The sequence below is a fragment of the Garra rufa genome, chromosome 22 (assembly GCF_049309525.1).
Source record: "Garra rufa chromosome 22, GarRuf1.0, whole genome shotgun sequence".
NCBI classification, from domain to species: domain Eukaryota; kingdom Metazoa; phylum Chordata; class Actinopteri; order Cypriniformes; family Cyprinidae; genus Garra; species Garra rufa.
In genome coordinates, this window is record NC_133382.1 from 6,954,372 (window position 1) to 6,973,268 (window position 18,897).

Genomic DNA, 18,897 nt, shown 5'->3' on the forward strand with positions numbered 1-18,897 from the left:
ATCAAGGCTGCATTTATTTGATTAAAAATACAGAAAAAAAACAGTAATATTGCAAAATGTTTTTACAATATAAAATAATGTTTTTTTTATTTTAACACACTTTAAAATAAAAGTTATTCCAGTGATGAAAAGCTGAATTTTTATCAGCTGTTACTCCAGTCTTAAGTGTCACATGATCCTTCAGAAATAATTCTAATATGCTGATTTATTATTAGAATGATCAATGTTGGATAATATCAACAGTTGTGCTGCCAAATATTTTTTGGAACCTGTGATTTTTTTTTTCAGGATTCTTTCATGAATAACAAGTTTAAAAAGTACAGTGTTTATTCAAAATATAATTTTTTTTATAACAATGTAAATTATTTATTATTAACTTTTAATAAACTTTGAATTATTAACTTAATACATCCTTGGTGAATAAAAGTATTAATCATTTATTTAAAAAAAGAAGGAATAAAAATGTACTGACCCCAAACTTTTGAACGGTAGTGTATGTTTAATATAAATTAAACCAATACAAAACATCTTTAGTAACCCTATAACGTTAGTTCAACTATGTGTTGTTGCATAGTTCGTGGAGATTTGAATAGATAAGCCTAGTTTTGTATATTAAACCTATAAAACAGAGTTCACATTACCAGCTTATTTTTGAAATAGTTATTTCTTGCATAACGAACATTTTCTGATTTCTGTTTATAATAATAACAGTGTTATTCCACTATAGTGCCGAATGATGGCAGTACACTGCGTCTGTTTCTTCCGTTAAATGTCCAAAGAAGAAGGCAGGCTCATGGATTCGGGTGCGTTGATTGGTTAAAACGAGTGGAGGGGGCGGGGCTTCATCTTTTGAAAGTAACCGTGCTTGGCCCAACAGGCGCCATTGTTGAGGAGTTTACAGAGACGTGGTGATGTAACGTATTGAAAACAATTTATCAAAACACCTTAAATTGTACCAGAGAGCAGATTATATAAACCGAGACGTTGATTAATAGTTCCACAACACAATAGGTAAGTTTAATGAAGTTTTTTTAATGCAGAATGTGCGTGTGTTTTGCTTTTTTAAAAGGGAAACACGTCAGCGCTTTAATTCAGCGGCCTTGCGGAGTTAATAAAGACGCATTTAGAAAACGGAAGTTTTTTCCTCATACAGTGCTTTTATATTAATACTGCATTCATGTATCATCTTTGGCTATTAGGATGCATTTTTGTATTTGTATTACGTGTATTTGATGGTGAGTGTGTAATGGTTGATCTCAGAAATGGCACAGCGGGTTGCTGTGAACGATGGTGCTCCTGGATCCAAACGGACTTCTCGAGTTCGTGTGGCGGTTCGGCTCAGACCCTACATGGACAAGCAGGATGAGAAAGGAGAAGGGACCTGTGTCAGGGGTCTGGACCCTCAAAAGCTGGAGATCATCAACTGGAGGAACGCCACTGAGACCCTTCAATACCAGTCAGTTGTAATCCTTAAAGTTCGCTCTTTTTGTCTTTCTGGTGCCTTTCTTTTTCTTCACCCATCTCGTTCTCGAAACGCATAAATATTATTTTTTTTTTTTGAAGGAGGTATTTACTGCAAAACAGTTTATATGGCTGTTTTGATGGAAATATGTGACCCTGGACCACAAAACAGTCTTATAAGAGGCAATTGTTTTGAGGTTAATACACAATCTAAAAGTTGAATAAATAAGCCTTCCGTTGATGTGTGCTTTGTTAGGATAGGACAATATTTGGCCAGTATATTTTTATATAACCAGTGTTGGGGGTAACGCATTACTTTTTAATTTACAAGAAATTATCTAAGTTACTTTTTATTGATTTAAAGCTCCCTTTTCCCTATGTTGAGAGAAATTATGAGTAAGATGTGACTTTAGTTCTAGATTAAATGTGAACAGGCGCAAAATAATCTCACTCACTAAAAAACAGATACAGTATTCCTCAAAATGAATGAATAACCTGCATTTAAATATGGTAAATGTTAAATAATGCAAATATCCTTTATGTATTTAATCCCATTTTATTAACCTTCGATGATCCAATTCACCCATACTAATAAGGAAAAATTAGTAAAGATAATCTAACAATTGTCTTTTTTTTTTCCGAAGAGTTGACATTTTTTCTTCTGCGGTCTACTGTACCTACGTTAATTTACTTTTCTCTGTCTGGGGCTTTTGGTGTGAAAAGGCTTTTACATTTGCCAAAAATAGAACTTTTTTATATTAAAACCAAACAAGCAAGCCCTGCCCAGTTTTCAAAAGTAACGTAACGCATTACTTTCCTTAAATTCATTCTGTAACGTAACTTTTTAGGGAGTAACTCAATATTGTAATGCATTACTTTTAAAAGTAACTTTCCCTACCACTGGATATAACTATTTGAAAATATGGAATTTGAGGGTGCAAAAAAATCTAAATATTGAGAAAATTGCCTTTAAAGTTGTTCACATAAAGTTCTTTGCTATGCATATTTTGATGTATTTATGGTAGAAAATGTTCAAAACATCTTCATGGAACAAGATCTTTATTTGATATCCTAATTTGGCATAAAAGAAAAATCAATAATCCTGACCCATACAATGTATTTTTGGTTATTACTACAAATATACCCGTGTTACTGGTTTTGTGGTCCAGGGTGACATGTGATTTCTTCAGTTGATTGTCAGTTTTGGGTCAGTTTTGGAAATAACTTCATGCAACAATTATTCATCAGTGTCTTTTGTATTTTTTAACCCTGTGTTTTTTTACATTTATGAGAACAATAACTAATATTATAAAATCAAAAACAAATCTGAACTAAATTCAAGTCAGGTCCTTTTTTATTTTACCTAGTTAACCACATTGAGCATTGTTGAAACATATTTTTCTGCTAATTTTAAGGTAATTTCATCCTTTTTAAGGGCAGGGAATATTATGATTTTATAATTTGATGTGTATTGTAGTATAAAAATAGTTTTTATTATTATTAATATAGTAATAATTTTTAACTTTTAAAGAGAGAGTTCACCCAAAAATGAAAATTCTGTCATTAATTACTCGCCCTCATGTCGATCCAAACCTGTAAGATAATTATTTGTCTTTGAAATACAAATGAAGATATTTTTGATGAAATCCGAGAGCTTTCTGACCCTCCGTATTGCGCGTAAAACTTTGATCTGCATGTAAACACATGCGAGTGATGCTGCTGATGTAGAACGCACATGCACTGTGCCTTGTTTACATTCGGAGGAAAGCATGCACATCCGTCATGGGACTCTCAAAAATGGCACTAAGGTGAAGTGGAGTAGAATAGAAGAATTGTGCAACAAATTATTCTTATAGCTACATTATTTTGATGTTCTTGGTACCTTTCTGGTACTTGAACATGGTAGAACCCTTGCTGCCTATGATGGGTCAGAGAGCTCTCGGATTTCATAAAAAAATATCTTGTGTTCTGAAGTTGAACGAAGTCCTTATGGGTTTGGAACAACATGAGGGTAAGCTAATTAATGACAGAATTGTCATTTTTGGCTGAACTATTCCTTTAATAATTAGTTAAATTTTTACTTTTTTTGCAGCAGTTGATTTAAACTTGGTATATACAATTATGGGGCAGCCGAGGCATAATGGTGAGAGAGTTGGGCTTGTAACCCAAAGGTTGCTGGTTCGATTCCCACACCGTTCGATTCTTTCCACCTTCAATACCATGACTGAAGTGCCCTTGAGCAAGGCACTGAACCGTGTGTGTGTGTGTGTGTGTGTGTGTGTGTGTGTGTGTGTGTGTGTGTGTGTGTGTGTGTGTGTGTGTGTGTGTGTGTGTGTGTGTGTGTGTGTGTGCGCATTTGGATGGGTTAAATGCAGAGAGCAAATTTCGAGTATGGGTCACCATACTTGACAATACGTCACGACTTTCACTTTTTATATCTTGGATTGTAGGTTTGACGTGTTTCATGGTGAGCAGACCACACAGCAGGAGGTGTTTCTGACCTCCGTCAAGCCCACCCTCCCCCACATCCTTAATGGTCAAAATGCCAGTGTATTTGCCTATGGACCCACTGGAGCAGGTATGACTCCATATCATTCTCCTTGATTTGTTACAACTTGGCAGTCTATAGTATTCCAAATGTTTTGTTAGTACAGTCCAAAACATGACAATAATTGACCATTTTCAGCAGCAATAATCAGGAAAAATATAAATTTTCTTCGGTTCAGTGCGATGAATGACTTTGTGAAAACACACTATTCCTTCCTTCAGGAAAGACTCACACCATGCTAGGCAGTCAAGAGCAGCCAGGTGTTATTCCCAGAGCTGTCAAAGAGGTCTTCAGGCTGGTTGAAGCTCAGGAAGAGGAGCAGGATGGTTGGGATTACTCTGTTGGGATGTCTTACCTTGAAATATACAATGAAAAGGTAATACTTTTGATGCAAAGCTGAATTTTTTTTATTTTATTTTTTGCAGTGTGTGTGTATATATATATATATATATATATAATATATAAACCATTTCATTGGGCAGTTGTTCTGGAATATTGGTGCACTTTGTGTCTGTAGGTGCTGGATCTGTTGTCCCCAGGTTCCCAGGACCTGCCCATCCGTGAAGACAAGGACAGAAACATCCTAATTCCCGGGCTAACGCACACACCACTCTCATCCTTTGCCGATTTCGACACTCATTTTATCCCCGCGAGTTTAAACCGCACCACGGCCTCTACTAAACTTAACCAGCGCTCCAGCCGCAGTCACGCTATCCTCCTCATAAAGGTTTGATCCTGCACACTTCTCCTCATTCTAGTTTTCCTTTAGCACTTCAACAGTTCTGGGCTTCGTTTCCCAAAACATTGAAAGCCTATGTTGATCATAGCCACAGTGTCACCAATGGAACTGTGATCAACCTGGCTCATGATGCTTTTGGGAAATGCAGTTCTGGTCCTGTGTGGTAGGTCATGATTTGGTAGTTGGTACTGAAATTAAATCTCTGGCCTTTGCAGTGTCTGCTGGTTGTATTTAGGAGAGAGAACACACCCCTTAGGATTTCTGTGGAGCGAAATCTAGTTGAAATTACTGTATGTAGTTTAACTGCATATAAAACAAAATTTGGATGAATAAATCAAACATGGGGCATTACACTTCATCTAATTCCGCTAGTGTGAAAGACTGCTAAATATGATGTCTCCAGGGTTTTTTTTCTGCAAAAAAAAAACAAAAAAAACACAACCCATCAAAATAAAAGTTTTAAGAATTAAAGAAATGTATTGCTACTGTACAATACAGTGCATGCATCAAAATAATAATACAGCTTATTACATTCACAATTTCTTAAGAAATAGCGATTTGTTGGCCAAAGGAATTATTAATTTCATTTGGGTAGATTTTACGATTAAATTGTTAGTTTTATGCATTTATTTGATTACCACTGTTTTTAATAATGGATTTGAAATAAATCATTAAACACACAATCCAGAAATTTAAACAGACGATGCAGGTTTTTTTTTTTTATTGTTAGTTTTATGAATTACATTTATTAGACATACGTTCTAATTTATTAATGTAATTAAGACATGAAAATGAAAGAAATGAAGACAGAAATATAATGCTGTTGTACAATGGAATTGTACAATGGTTTATTAAACCTTGTTTTTTTTGTGTGTGTGAAATTGACTTGATAACACCCTTTTTTTTTTTTTTTATAATTTTAAACCATTAATACAAAGGCATAAAGACATTATATATTGATATCCTGAAATTAAAGCAGACAGAATTTTTGAAGAAAAGAAAAAAACGAATTTTATTGGTCACCTTTATAAAAAATGCATTTAAGCATTTAAGGAGTAGTTCCCTTTTTAGAACAAGAATTTACAGATAATGTACTCACCCCCTTGTTATCCAAGATGTTCATGTCTGTCTTCAGTTGTAAAGAAATGGTGTTTTTTTTTTTTTTTTTTTTTTTTTTTTTTTTGAGTAAAACATTTTTAGGATTTCTCTCCATATAATGGACTTCTATGGTGCCCCCGAGTTTGAACTTCCAAAATGCAGCTTCAAAGGGCTCTAAATAATCCCAGCTGAGGAAGAAGGGTCTTATCTAGCAAAACGATTAGTTATTTTCTAAAAAAAAAAAAAAAAAACGTACAATTTCTATACTTTTTAACCTCAAACCTTTTTTTTTTTAAGAAAATAACCCATTTTGCTAGATGGGACCCTTTTCCTCTGCTTTCAACTAGTTTATTGTGTGAGCACTTAAGCAGGTCATGGCTTTGTGCAGTAGGTCATGATTTGGTAGCCGGTGCTCAAAGAAAAACTCCCTAAAGCAAAAGCCACAGGCTGAATGTGCCTCACTGGTCACGAATAGGGAGGACATATGTGATGTGTTGTGGTTTTATTTAGAAAAAAAAACACCATTTTGCTAGATGGGACCCTTTTTCCTCGGCTGTGATCGTTTAGAGCTCTTTGAAGCTGCATTTTGGAAGTTCAAACTCGGGGGCACCATAGAAATCCATTATGTGGAGAGAAATCCTGAAATGTTTTCCTCAACAAACAACTTTCTTACAACTGAAGAAAGAAAGACATGAACATCTTGGATGACAAAGGGGGGTCAGTACATTATTTTCTGATTATTTTTTTATTTTTTATTTTTTTTAGATAAACTACTCCTTTTAAAAACAATCCAGAAAATTCGATTGAATAATAATCACACAAATGCATATGTTTGCTCTCAGGTAGTGAAGTCTCAGCGTGGGCCACCACACAGACAACAAACAGGAAAGCTGTATTTAGTTGACCTGGCTGGTTCAGAAGACAACCGGCGCACAGGAAACCAGGGCATCCGTCTGAAGGAGAGCGGAGCCATCAACCTGTCCCTCTTCACCCTAAGCAAAGTGGTGGACGCTTTAAACACAGGAGCCGGGGGCCGCGTGCCCTACAGAGACAGTAAACTCACCCGTCTGCTACAGGACTCTCTGGGTGGTTCGGCCCATTCTGTCATGATCACAAACATCGCACCAGAGTACAGATACTACTTTGACACCTTCTCAGCCCTTAACTTCGCCGCTAAGTCTAAGCAGATTGTCAATCGGCCCTTTGTCAGGGAAACTGTTTTGGCTCCTACGATTGGTGAGCAGTGCAGTATTATACATTATTCCTTCTTTTTTTTTTTTTTTTTTCTAATGATACTGTATGTAATGATAATCATATCTTTTCTATCTTAGCTCCTGGAAAGAGAGCCAGAGAGGAACGGGAGGCTGGAGGTTCTGGTGAGCCCCAGAACAAAAAGTCTAAAGAGGGGAAGAAAGCTGAACAGTCCCCATCACCACCTGTACATCCACACAGGTAAAACTGCATGTGTTACAACAGGTGAACTAGTTTATTGTGTGAGCACTTAAGCAGGTCATGGCTTTGTGTGGTAGGCCATGATTTGGTAGCCGGTGCTCAAAGAAAAACTCCCTATAGCGAAAGCCACAGGCTGAATGTGCCTCACTGGCCATTAATAGGGAGGACATATGTGATGTAGTGCTGGGTGATCAAGCTAAAACTCTCAGCCTTTTGAACACATTCTGTGTAAATCTCATTTTGTTTTCTGTGAATTAAACCAATTTCATTTTGACCCTATGTTTTCTGCAGTGAGGACCGAATTTCAGAATCCAGTTCTAAAAATGGAATTTACTGTATAATGTGGATTATTTTTATGTATTTTAATTTTTTTTTGGGGGGGGGGGGGGTGATTAAAACAAAAGTAGGTCAGTACATTTACCTCAAAATGCGATGCGGACTAGTGTCTGTAGGGATGGGTATCGTTAAGGTTTTAACAGTATTACTGCTTCTATCTACTCTGGAAATCCAGAGGTCTCGCGTGAGCACAATTTGAATTGTCTCTGCAAGACACTCTGGCATCGAGCAATGATCCACATTACTGCATTACGTAAGCAGTTCTGGGAGCCAATCAAATCGGTGTATCTGATGTAGGCGGGCCAGAGGCGAGCTAAACTGTTGACGACAGCACTACGACGTCCGGAATCATTTAGTAAACATGAACACCAGTTGTTTGAAACGGCTTTGGCCGCTACAATGAACGAGTTAGACTTTGCTTTTAATATAAAAGAGGAACAGAAAACCGCGCTCGACTCATTCCTTTGCAAGAAAGACGTTTTTGCTGTTTTGCCTACTAGATACGGCAAGAGCTTATTTACCAATAATAAATAGGACTTTTTTTTTTTTTTCTCCAGTACCGACAGCAGAACCGTTAACGTCAGAGCTTGTCGATACTTCCGTCTTTTATAATTTGGCACCGGTCCCGATTAAGTACCGGGTTTCCGTACCCATCCCTAAGTGTCTGTAAATTTTAGGCCACAAAAACACTGTAAATATGAGTCCTGCATGTTCTCGCGCATTTTGATGCGCCCTAGCATTACAATAATGCGTTCTAGACATTTGTCATTAAAATAACAACATAGAAACTGCCTCAAATAAACTATTAGAATAAGAAAAGTCACGTATGAAAGTTGAATTTTTTTAAATTGGCTAAAATGAAGAATATTGTGTTTTTCCGTGTGCACTCGACCAGATCAGAAACTCAAAATGCTTATGTTTTGAGTTGTTTATGGAAATTGGTCAAACCTAGAAATTTCATTTCGTATCGTGTATGAAAATTTGCTGTTCACAAGGAGGCAAACGCAAGAAAAATTGACTGAAAAATGCAGGGAGAAGTGGCTTGTAAACCTGCGTCTGCAGTCAGGAGGAGAGTCGGATAATGCTTGTGTGTGCAAATGCTTAATAAAAGGTATAATATTAAGATATAAAGATCTATATAAATAGATACAGGGTGAGAAAAAGTGAGTAGACACAATGTAAATAAGACATATGCGATTGATTACAATGGAACCTTGTGGCATAAATTGAAGTGGGTGACGGCTTTTTAGTGACTATGGAAGCGATGTTTGCTCACTGTACATGCTGCTAACAGGACCAGTAGCCAAAACCCTGTACAGCAGTAGTTTCAGGAGTGACGCATATCCTGCATCATATAAATGTGGGAATCACTTTTGAAATAGTTTTTTTTTCAATCAGGCTTAGTTACACAGCCTCGATGGCAGGCAACTATTTAATTTTGGTTGCAAAATCCTCTTCTTAACATCAGGATCACATCCAGAGATGTTGTCTTTTTTTTTTTTTTTTTTTTTTTTTTTTTTATTATACCTTTCTCTTGTAATAGGTACAGTAAAATCTAAACCAGTACAGACTTTACTCCATCTCATCGCATTCTGCTTTTTCAGTCACGCACGTAAAGCAAAACTTCAATTTAAATTCCGAGCTGATTATAGCTTAGAAAGTAAGCAAATAGCACTTCCATATAGTCACTAAAAAGCTGTCGCTCACTTCTATTTCGATATCTTACATTGTTGATGTGTGTTTAGCATTGAGTACATTCTCACTCTCATCCTGTATCCATTTATATATTTCTTTATTAATATCTTAACAAATTAGTATCTTTGCTATTCCACTCTTATGAACAGCTAATTTTTCATACATGATAAAACCTGCTTGTGGTTTCTCAGTTTGACAGATTTGAGCATCGGTAAACAATGCAAAACAGAGGCATTTTAAGTTTCTTCTAGTGATTCCTGTCGAGAAAAATCACTTCCTGCCCTCCAGCTGCATTTCACTCCATAGCAATGACGTCATGTGCAAACAACCTATTAAGCTTTTTTTTTTTTTTTTTTTTTTTTTTAAATATAAGACCCACAGGTGTATTATATGAATCTGATGCTGTGTAAATGTGCTTAAAGTATACATGTCTTTCAGTTCACCAGATTCATCGGTTCTGGAAAGACTTCTGGCCCTAGAGAAGATGATGATGGGCTCTGCTGAGAGGGAGAGACTCAACCTGCTCAAAACTGTAGCACAGTCCCGCAAAGAAATACAGGTGTTTTCACTCTTTCAACATTTCGCTGTATTTTACTTGATCAGAACAGTATTTCTATCTCAGTTTGAGTGCATGGCAAGAGATGGAAAAATGTTGTTTCTGTGAAATAAGCAGCAGTGAGACAAACATCCCTCCTGCTTGTAGTTAATCCATCAAATCGGGCCAGATTGCAAATTAGGGCAGATTACTAAAACCAAATGCAAACTGTTCTGGAGTCCACATGAACCTAGTTTACAAATGCTCATGAGTGCTCAGTTCTCATCGACCAATGGGTGATTTCAAATATATATGTTCTGCTGTCTTCCTATAGATGTTGAAGGAGAAACAGAAAGAGCTAGAGGACAAAGCAAACAAGTTAAACAAGCAGAATGAAGCCACTGAAAAAGACTCCAAAGATGCACTTCTCTTTAAGACAGATCTGCCCCCACTGCTCAGAAAACAGTCTACAGCTGCCAAACCACGCAAACAGCAGGCAGTTGTCACGCCATTACAGGGTAAGACGTGGTTAACTTCAACCTCATAGTCTTCCTGAGACACTCTTTATGCATGAGAACAGTATTGATTTAAGTGGTTTAGCGTTTCGTGACCCTTTGAAGATTTTTCTCTGCTCTTTCCTCTCTGCCCGTTGAGTTGTGCTGTTAGTATGCTGCGTGTTTCTGTGATGCTACGGTTGCTTTGTTCTTCAGGGCTCAAAGCGGTTATACTCTGTCCCCTCTGTCATCCTGCTACTGTCTGTGGCTCCAGATTGGAAACTGAACTAATGTGCATTTCCTGAAAATCTAAACTTAGTCTAGCTTCACCCCAAAAAAAATGCTGAATTTACTCACCCCTAAGGCCATTCAAGATGTAGATGAGGTTGTTTCTTCATCACAACAGATTTGGAGAAATTTAGCATTATTTGCTCACCAGTGGATCCTCTGCAGTGAATGGGTGCCGCCAGAATGAGAGTCCAAACGGCTGATTCAAAACATCGTAATCCACACTATTCTGGTCTATCAATTAATGTCTTGTGAAGTGAAAAGCTGTGTTTATAAGAAACAAATCCATCAATAAGATGCTCTTATCCATATTTTCTCCACTGATAAAAAAAAAAAGTCTAAATCAGGAGAGAAATATGCACTGATCAAGCCCTGTTTTTAACCAAAAACCGTTCTAAACAAATGCATTTGATATGAGCGGATGACATGGTATATAATAATGGAAACATTATCATGGATTGTTGACCAGAAACAACTGTTTAATATTTTATGAATGAATGAATTATGGAATTTGTTTCTTATAAAAACAAACTTTTCCCTTCATAAGACATTGATTGATGGACTGGAGTGGTGTGGATTACTTGTGGATTATTGTGATGTTTTTAATCAGCTGTTTGGACTCATTCTGACGGCACCCATTCACTACAGAGGAGCCATTGGCGAGCGCAAGTGATGTAATGCTACAGTTCTCAACATGAAAAATAAACTTGTATATGTTTTGGATAGCCTGAGGGTGATTTACATTTAATTCTTTTTCGTTTTTGAGTGAATTATTTCTTTAAGCACAACATTTCAAACTATATGTGATAAATGAGAAGCTCTTTTTTTTTCTGTCCAAACACATCTCAGTCTCTCAGGTGCAGCCCTTGCAGCAGTCTGCTATTGTGTGTAAACCATCGCAGTTCTTGGATAAGAAAAAACGTATCCAAACTAAGGTCAGTACGCTACAGGTTGTTCTTTACACATGTCTGTTCTGATGATGTACAATAATCTTTCAAAGGGAACCCTGGATATTAAGACTTGTATGGCTTGATATTACATAAATGATGTCTCTTGGTGAAATATGTAGTGGAAAACCCATGCAAGATTGAATTTCTTTTGTAAAAAAATCCACATTTTATACATATTTTGAACTATGAGGGGGCTGTAATTTTGTGGACGTGAAACTGTTGCACTTGTTGAGCTAATGGCGCTACCTATTGCTATTTTTACCACAACACAACTCTGAAAATAAGATACTGATACAATGATACATTGTTTACATTGTCAAAATCATGTTATGACAGTAACGGCCAGTAGATGGCTAAAGTTTTCTATTCATCCAGTTTAAAGGATGAGTTCACTTCCAGAACAAAAATTTACAGAGAATGTCCTCACCCCCTTGTCATCCGAGATGTTCATGTTTTTCTTCAGTCGTAAAGAAATTGTTTTTGTTTTTTTTAGGGGGTAAACATTTTCAGGATTTCTATTCATATAGTGGACCTGTATGGTGCCCCCAAGTTTGAACTTCCAAAATGCAGATTAAATGATCCTCTTAAGGGCTCTAAATGATCCCAGCCAAGGAAGAAGGGTCTTATCTAGCAAAAAAAATTGACCATTTATATACCTTTTAATCTCAAATGCTCCTTTCTGTGATTCAAATTAGAGTGCGGATCGGGCCGCATTTTTCTGTCCGAGCCCGGCCCGAGTCCGACAGAGCAGTAACCGAACCCGACCCGAGCCCGACAAGCATTAAGATATTTATGTCCGAGCCCGATCCCAGCCCGACACAGTTAAAATCTCTTTTTACTCATACTAATGACACATGCACTTTTTTGTGTGGAAAGCCCGCTTTTATTAAGCCACTGTAAAAAAAGCGTTCGGAAATGTCAACAGATGAGAGCATCAGTGCACACTGGGCAAAAAGCGCCGTTATAACACGGGCGCACTATCGCGCTGAGGTGACCGAGCCCGACCCGAACCCGAGCATCCTTTCTAAATATCTGTCCGAACCCGGCCCGACCCGTCGGGTTCCGTCGGGTCCCGTCGGGCTCGGCTCGGGTATCCATCCTCTAATTCAAATACATAGTCTGTGATCTGGGTCCATACAGTTAGGGTATGTCGAAAAACTCCCATCTTGCTTTCTTCCCCAACTTCAAAACCATCCTACAACGCTGCAGAAGTATCGAACCAGTGTTTACAAAGTAAACATACAAGGAAGATGAAATGTCCTTTACAATATAAAGGTAAAACGGCGTCGTAGGATGAGTTTGAAGTTAAATACGAAAACAAATTGGGAGTTTTTTGACATGCCCTAACTGTATTGATCCAGATTACACAGACTAAGCATGCGCATCGCAGAGACGAGCCAAGACGAACATTTGGGGTTTAAAAAGTATGTCAATTTGTTTCAAAAATAACCGATCGTTTCGCTAGACAACTCTTTCCTTGGCTGGGATTGTTTAGAGCTGTGTTTAAACTACATTTTGAAAGTTCAAACTTGGGTGCACCATACATATCCATTATATGGAGAGAAATCCTGAAATGTTTTCCTCAAAAATAATTTCTTGGCGACTTAAGACATGAAAATCTCGGATGACCAGAGGGTGAGTACATTATCTGTACATTTTTGTTCTGGAAGTGAACTAATCCTTTAACTACTTGATGCATACGCTTTTGAACTATTAAAGCTGTCAAGCAATGCTATATACAGTGACTGAGGTACTTTGATGTTTGACATGAAGATTAAATGAGGTTTTCTGCTGATAAGGTGGGTGAGGGGAAGGAGAACGGAGGTGCAGATCCTCCCTCAAGTGATGAGGTCAACTGGGAGTCCCACCTGGATTCAGCATTACTAGAGCAGTCCAGGAAAAAGATCCTGCAGACACTAAACTCGGGCTCTCTTAAGGATCTCAAGAGCCTGCAGCTGATCGGAGACAAGAAGGCCAAACTGATCATGGGCTGGAGAGAGATTAACGGGGACTTCACACAGGTAAAAAGATGTTTTGTTTTTTACCTACACTCTTACAAAATAAAGGTGCTTTAAAAGGTTCTTCACAGCGATGCCATAGGAGAACCATTTTTGGTTCCACAAAGAACTATTCCGTCAAAGGTTCTTTTAAGAACCATCTCTTTCTTTTTTATAATCTGAAGAACCTTATTTTGCCTGAGAACCTTTAGTGAAACAAAGTTTCTTCAGATGTTAAAGGTTCTTTATGGAACCATTTAGACAAATAGGGTTCTTCTGTGACACCGTGAAGCACCTTTATTTTTAAGAGTGTGTGATGAGCCTCTCCATGTGATATGCAAACTTTTGCATGATTACTATTTACTACTTTGCTCTTTATTTTTCTTGTTTGTAGTTGGAGGACCTAAAGAAAATCGAAGGCATTACAGTTAAACGTTTCTCCTCTTTCATAAAGGTGTGTGGTTTGTGCTATAAATCTTTGATAATGTGTCTGGAGGAAGGCACACTAGAATGTGATTTAGGAGATTTCCTTTGAGTCTCACTCTTTTTTTTTTTTTTCTTCTTCTTCTCTCCCACAGGCTAATATTCTCAGCAGTATGGGAAAGTGAAGCATATGAGCCGCTGTGTTTGAAGAGGAGCGTTTGAACACTTGTGCTTTGTTTTTATGATTATTTTTAAACTCATTTTAAGCGTGTAACATTTTGTACAGATTTCTTTTTTTTTTTTTTTTTTGTGTACAAGCTTCTGTGTATACTTGACTGTTGTTTTTTCAGGTTTTCTATCATTTCTGCATACTATTTTTCCTTTTTAGTATTTAACTTTTTTTCCTTTTTAAATGAACTGGTCACTTATCGTGGCACCAAATAAATGCCACCGTCACATAAAGAAGCTCTTGAGTATTTGTTTTTTTTACCTGACATGACTATTTGTGTGTTGTACCATTTTTAAACCACTTGAGGTAAACGACTAAATTATTTCTATTCCCAAAAACACCTTGCCCATTCAAACAAGTCCATTTGTGAGCTGAACTGATGGTTATGTTGACAAATTAATGTTTAGTAAAATTTGGGAGGATTTCAAGCACCAACATGCAAAAGCTATTATGACATTTTCTCATAATTGTGTGTGTGAGAAGAGTTTGGTTCCTAAAAATTAAAAAAAAAAAATTAAATTTTTGAATTCCTGCCAAAATCAGTATTGTATGGGGTTGGTTTTGGAAAGTCCATTTTTAATTTTACACAAAATATGATATTCGCCTTGTTATTCTGTCATGTTTTCTCCCTATTTTTCCAAACCGCAACAATGCAAAATACGATTATATCCGTTCAACCAATCACAGTGCACCATTCCACGCATTGTAAACCGCAAAGGCTGTGAAACTTTGAATCCTAGTTTTCCTCATCTACTCTAATAAACAGACAAAAAATGGTGGCATTGATGAACATATGGTGGTTTCTGCGGTGGGGAAGAAATGTAAGCCATCACTTTGTGAAATCAAGATGAACTAAGATGAGTGACGGCTTTTAATGATTTTTAAGTGAGTTTGTAAATGAGATGTTGATTTAATACAACAGCTAAACAAGAAGTTAATATTACGTGACTTACGTTGTCTGACTATGACACTATTGCCTGATTTTGCTCTATTTTGTTGTGAAAAATAGTTTTTTTTTTTTTAAAGTAGGCCTAAGTTATTTAAATCATTTAATATTTCTATATTCAATGTTATTACAACATTAATCTCAACATTAATTTGATTGTGTGCATGCCACCTCTGAACCTCATTATACATAAGAAATGATGAAGAGATGATCAGTTTTTATAATCTTTGGAAATAAAAATCTGAATTTGAATTTTTAGTTTTTAACACAAAGATGTTTAAAAAGTTTATTTTTTGGACCAGAAATTACACAGGCTTTCCCATGTACAAGAGAGGCTTCATTGTGGAAAAAATTATTTCTCCGCTTTTATTTACATTTGAACAATTAGTGGCATGTCCAAAATTATTCATACCCTTTGCAAACTGTCACAGTCTATGGGAAAATCCAAAGTTCTATACCATTCCAAATAGTCCAAGCTGTTCTAAAGCATCCTAATTACCCTGATTCATTGGGAACAGCTGTTTTAATCAACTCAACAGGTGAAAAACAGAAGCTCTCTGCTGTTGGTTTGTGGACAGTCATGGCTAAGACAAAGGAGCTCACTGAGGACCTGCAGCTGCTCAGGAAAGGGCTATAAGACCATATCGAAAGTTCCAGTAACTACAGTGCAAAGTATTATTTAAAAATACAAGACATTCCACACTGTGAAAAATCTCAGAAGACATGGTCGGAAGCTAAAAGTGACACCTGTGCTGGTAAAAAGGTAAAAAAAGAAAAAAAAGAATCCAAGGATCACCACCAATTGAGAATCTGTGGAGGGAGCTAAAGATCAGGGTGATGGCAAGAAGACCCTCTAACCTGAAAGAGCTGGAGCTCATCGCTAAAGATGAATGGGCAAAAATACCAGTGGAGACATGCACTGGTAAAAAGCAGGTCAGCAATTATAGGAAGTGTTTGATTGCTGTAATAGCCAAGAAGAGTATGATTAATTTTGGACATGCCACTTTTTTTTCAAATGTATATAAAAGATGAGTAATTTTTTCCACAATGATGCCTCTTGTACATTGTCTTATCTTCTGGGAGACGTCTGTGTCATTTCTAATAAAAAAAAAACTTGCTGGTTCAATAAAAGTAACTTTAAGTCAGAATTTGCCAGGGGTATGAATAATTTCAGGTTTGACTGTATATGTATTTGTATATGTATGCACCTTTAGGGTCATTTCAGTTTATGTCTGGCTGTGAGCAGGTTGTTAAAGATATCAATCTAAATTTTCCAAAATATTAGTAAACACAACTAATGAGTTTCAGCATTTAATGACAGAGGCTCTGTGTTCCCCTTTAAAATGTCAGCTTTTTGTGACAAGGGCTTGCCTGCTGGCTGAACTCAGCAGTCGCTAGGGAATCTGTGTCGCAGGTGCATCATGTTTCTCTGAAGTACTACAGAGAAAAGCCTCTTATTTACAAAAAGCGCAGTTTAGCCTTGGAGTGTCCAGTTTTGATTGGTTGAAAATGTACTCAGCCACAGGCCTTTCAAGATGTAAATGAGTTTGTTTCTTCATTGGAACAGATTTAACGAATGTAGCCTTGCATAAAATTACATAAAACATTACAATAATCTACACCGCTTCAGACCATCAATGAATGCTTTGTGAAGTGAAAAGCTGCATTTTTATAAGAGTGTTTATAACAGCAAACGGTTGCTTCCGGCTAAAAAATATAGTCCATAATTCATTCAATATTGGTTTCTCCAGTGAAAAGGTTTCTCAGACAAGACAATTTCTTTAAAATGTTCTTAATATTCTGGAAATGTGATAGGACAAATGCAATAATGTGTTCTTTTAAGTTTGTAATTAAAAAGTATATGATTATTACAGTAAAATCTTAAGTTTCATTATAAAAAGCAATTATTATTCTGTATTGGATTTTTTTTTTAATTCTGAAAAAAGTGTCTGTCAAATAAACCCAGTTGCTTTGATGTTTAATCCATTGTGCTATTCCTACATTTTAGCTAAAGCTTAAATGTCCAGGTATTCTTTGAGGACTCTGTATATCCTTGACTTGTCATTCAGTATGTGTGTTTTGAACTGAATGTGAATGTAAATGCATTGTTGGTGAGTGGATGTGTCTGCAGCAGCAGCGGCTGAAGGCCTGCAGTCAACACTGCTTATTCATTACTCACACACGCAGTCCTTCAACCAGCCTGACATCCTTGCGGCAGACCAGAACTGCAGGACATAAATAAGACCAGAGCGTGCATTCACTTTCATGTTTTTGCTGGTGTTCATAATAGTGTTTGGAACCGTTTTCACTAGACAGAAAAGAAATGTGACTACCAAGCAGAGATAAGGGCTGCTGTAATGAATAATTAATGGAAAGAATTTAGTAAATAGTGTGTGTGTGTGTAAATATATATATTTATATATTTTTTAATTGTTAATCACCTTAAAATAAAATTTTGTGATAATAGATTTATACATATGCATAATTAAAATAAAACATAAAAAATAAAAGTTTATTTCTTTATTTTAATTTAGTTTTTGATTGTTATTTACTGTAAGAAAATTTTTACAGTGCTAATATATATAACATTTTTAAATATATATATATATATATATATAAATATATATATATATATATATATATATATATATATTTTTTTTTTTTTTTTTGGATTGTTGAATTTTAATCACTGTAAAATAAAATGTACAGAAATATTTATTTATATAATTAAAATATATTACAAAATATATTTAGATATTTGAATTTATTTTATTGTTAGTCACTGTAAAATAAAGTATTATCTATCTATAAAAATGTATTTAGATATTTTTATTGTTAATCACTAAAACAACATTTACAGTAATATATATAATTTAAATATATATATATATAATTATTTTTTAAATGTTTATCACTGTAAAATAAAATTTAGTAATTATATATAAATATATAATATCTTTTAATTATATATATATATATATATATATATATATATATATATATATATATATAATTAAAATGTATATTATATGTATATTATATTATATAAATTTAGATGTTTTGATTGTCAGTCACTATAAAATAACAAAGTACTATTTATGTAATTGAAATATAATAATAATGTATATTAGATCATTTATTTTTTATTGTTAATCACTGTAGAACAACATTTACAGTAATATAAAATTAAAATATATTAATATATATTCATTTATTTTTTTAAATAAAATGTACAGTAATACTATATATATAATTCAAATATAACAGAAATAAAGTATATAAAATATAATTTTCATTTTTTCATGTTAATAACTGTAAAAAAAAAATGACTACTATATATAATTTAAATATACCTAAAAATGTATTGTACATATTACAAAAAAAAAAAATTGTTAATCACTGAAAAACAATATATACTGTATATCATTAAAATATACATAGATTTCTGGTATTTTTTGATTATGTTCACTGAAATAAAATGTACAGTAAAAACATTTCAGGAACTGCAGGATGGGGTCATGTATTTTACAGTTCATAATTGCGTTATTAACTGTGCCAATATGCTAAGTAAACCTTGATGAATTATCTAGTTATTTTAACCGGCTTTCACTGCAAATTAGTAAAAGTACATGCCATTTTTTTAGTTCCAAAGATGCAGTATTTCACAGTGCAGGTGCATATATTTTTAACTACGCTTATTTAGGCA

The 18,897-nt window shown here is 35.3% G+C and overlaps 1 protein-coding gene across 1 annotated transcript; it reads left to right on the forward strand.

Annotated features, from left to right (window-relative positions):
• The first annotated feature begins 877 nt into the window (after positions 1-877).
• kif22 (kinesin family member 22) lies at positions 878-15,179 on the forward strand. Its single transcript, XM_073828348.1, has 13 exons — positions 878-1,011; positions 1,261-1,456; positions 3,912-4,039; positions 4,231-4,385; positions 4,527-4,736; positions 6,689-7,082; positions 7,178-7,298; positions 9,768-9,888; positions 10,199-10,382; positions 11,496-11,581; positions 13,396-13,617; positions 13,988-14,047; positions 14,172-15,179. Exons 2-13 carry the CDS (start codon positions 1,263-1,265, stop codon positions 14,199-14,201), a joined length of 1,905 nt encoding a protein of 634 aa, XP_073684449.1. The 5' UTR covers positions 878-1,011; positions 1,261-1,262; the 3' UTR covers positions 14,202-15,179.
• The last annotated feature ends 3,718 nt before the right edge of the window (positions 15,180-18,897 follow it).

Coding starts and splice junctions, on each gene's coding strand:
- kif22 (XM_073828348.1), top strand. CDS start 1,263: ATGGCACAGCGGGTTGCTGTGAACGATGGTGCTCCTGGATCCAAACGG. Junction 7,083..7,177: donor TGTTTTGGCTCCTACGATTG/GTGAGCAGTGCA, acceptor TTTCTATCTTAG/CTCCTGGAAAGAGAGCCAGA. Junction 13,618..13,987: donor TTAACGGGGACTTCACACAG/GTAAAAAGATGT, acceptor TCTTGTTTGTAG/TTGGAGGACCTAAAGAAAAT.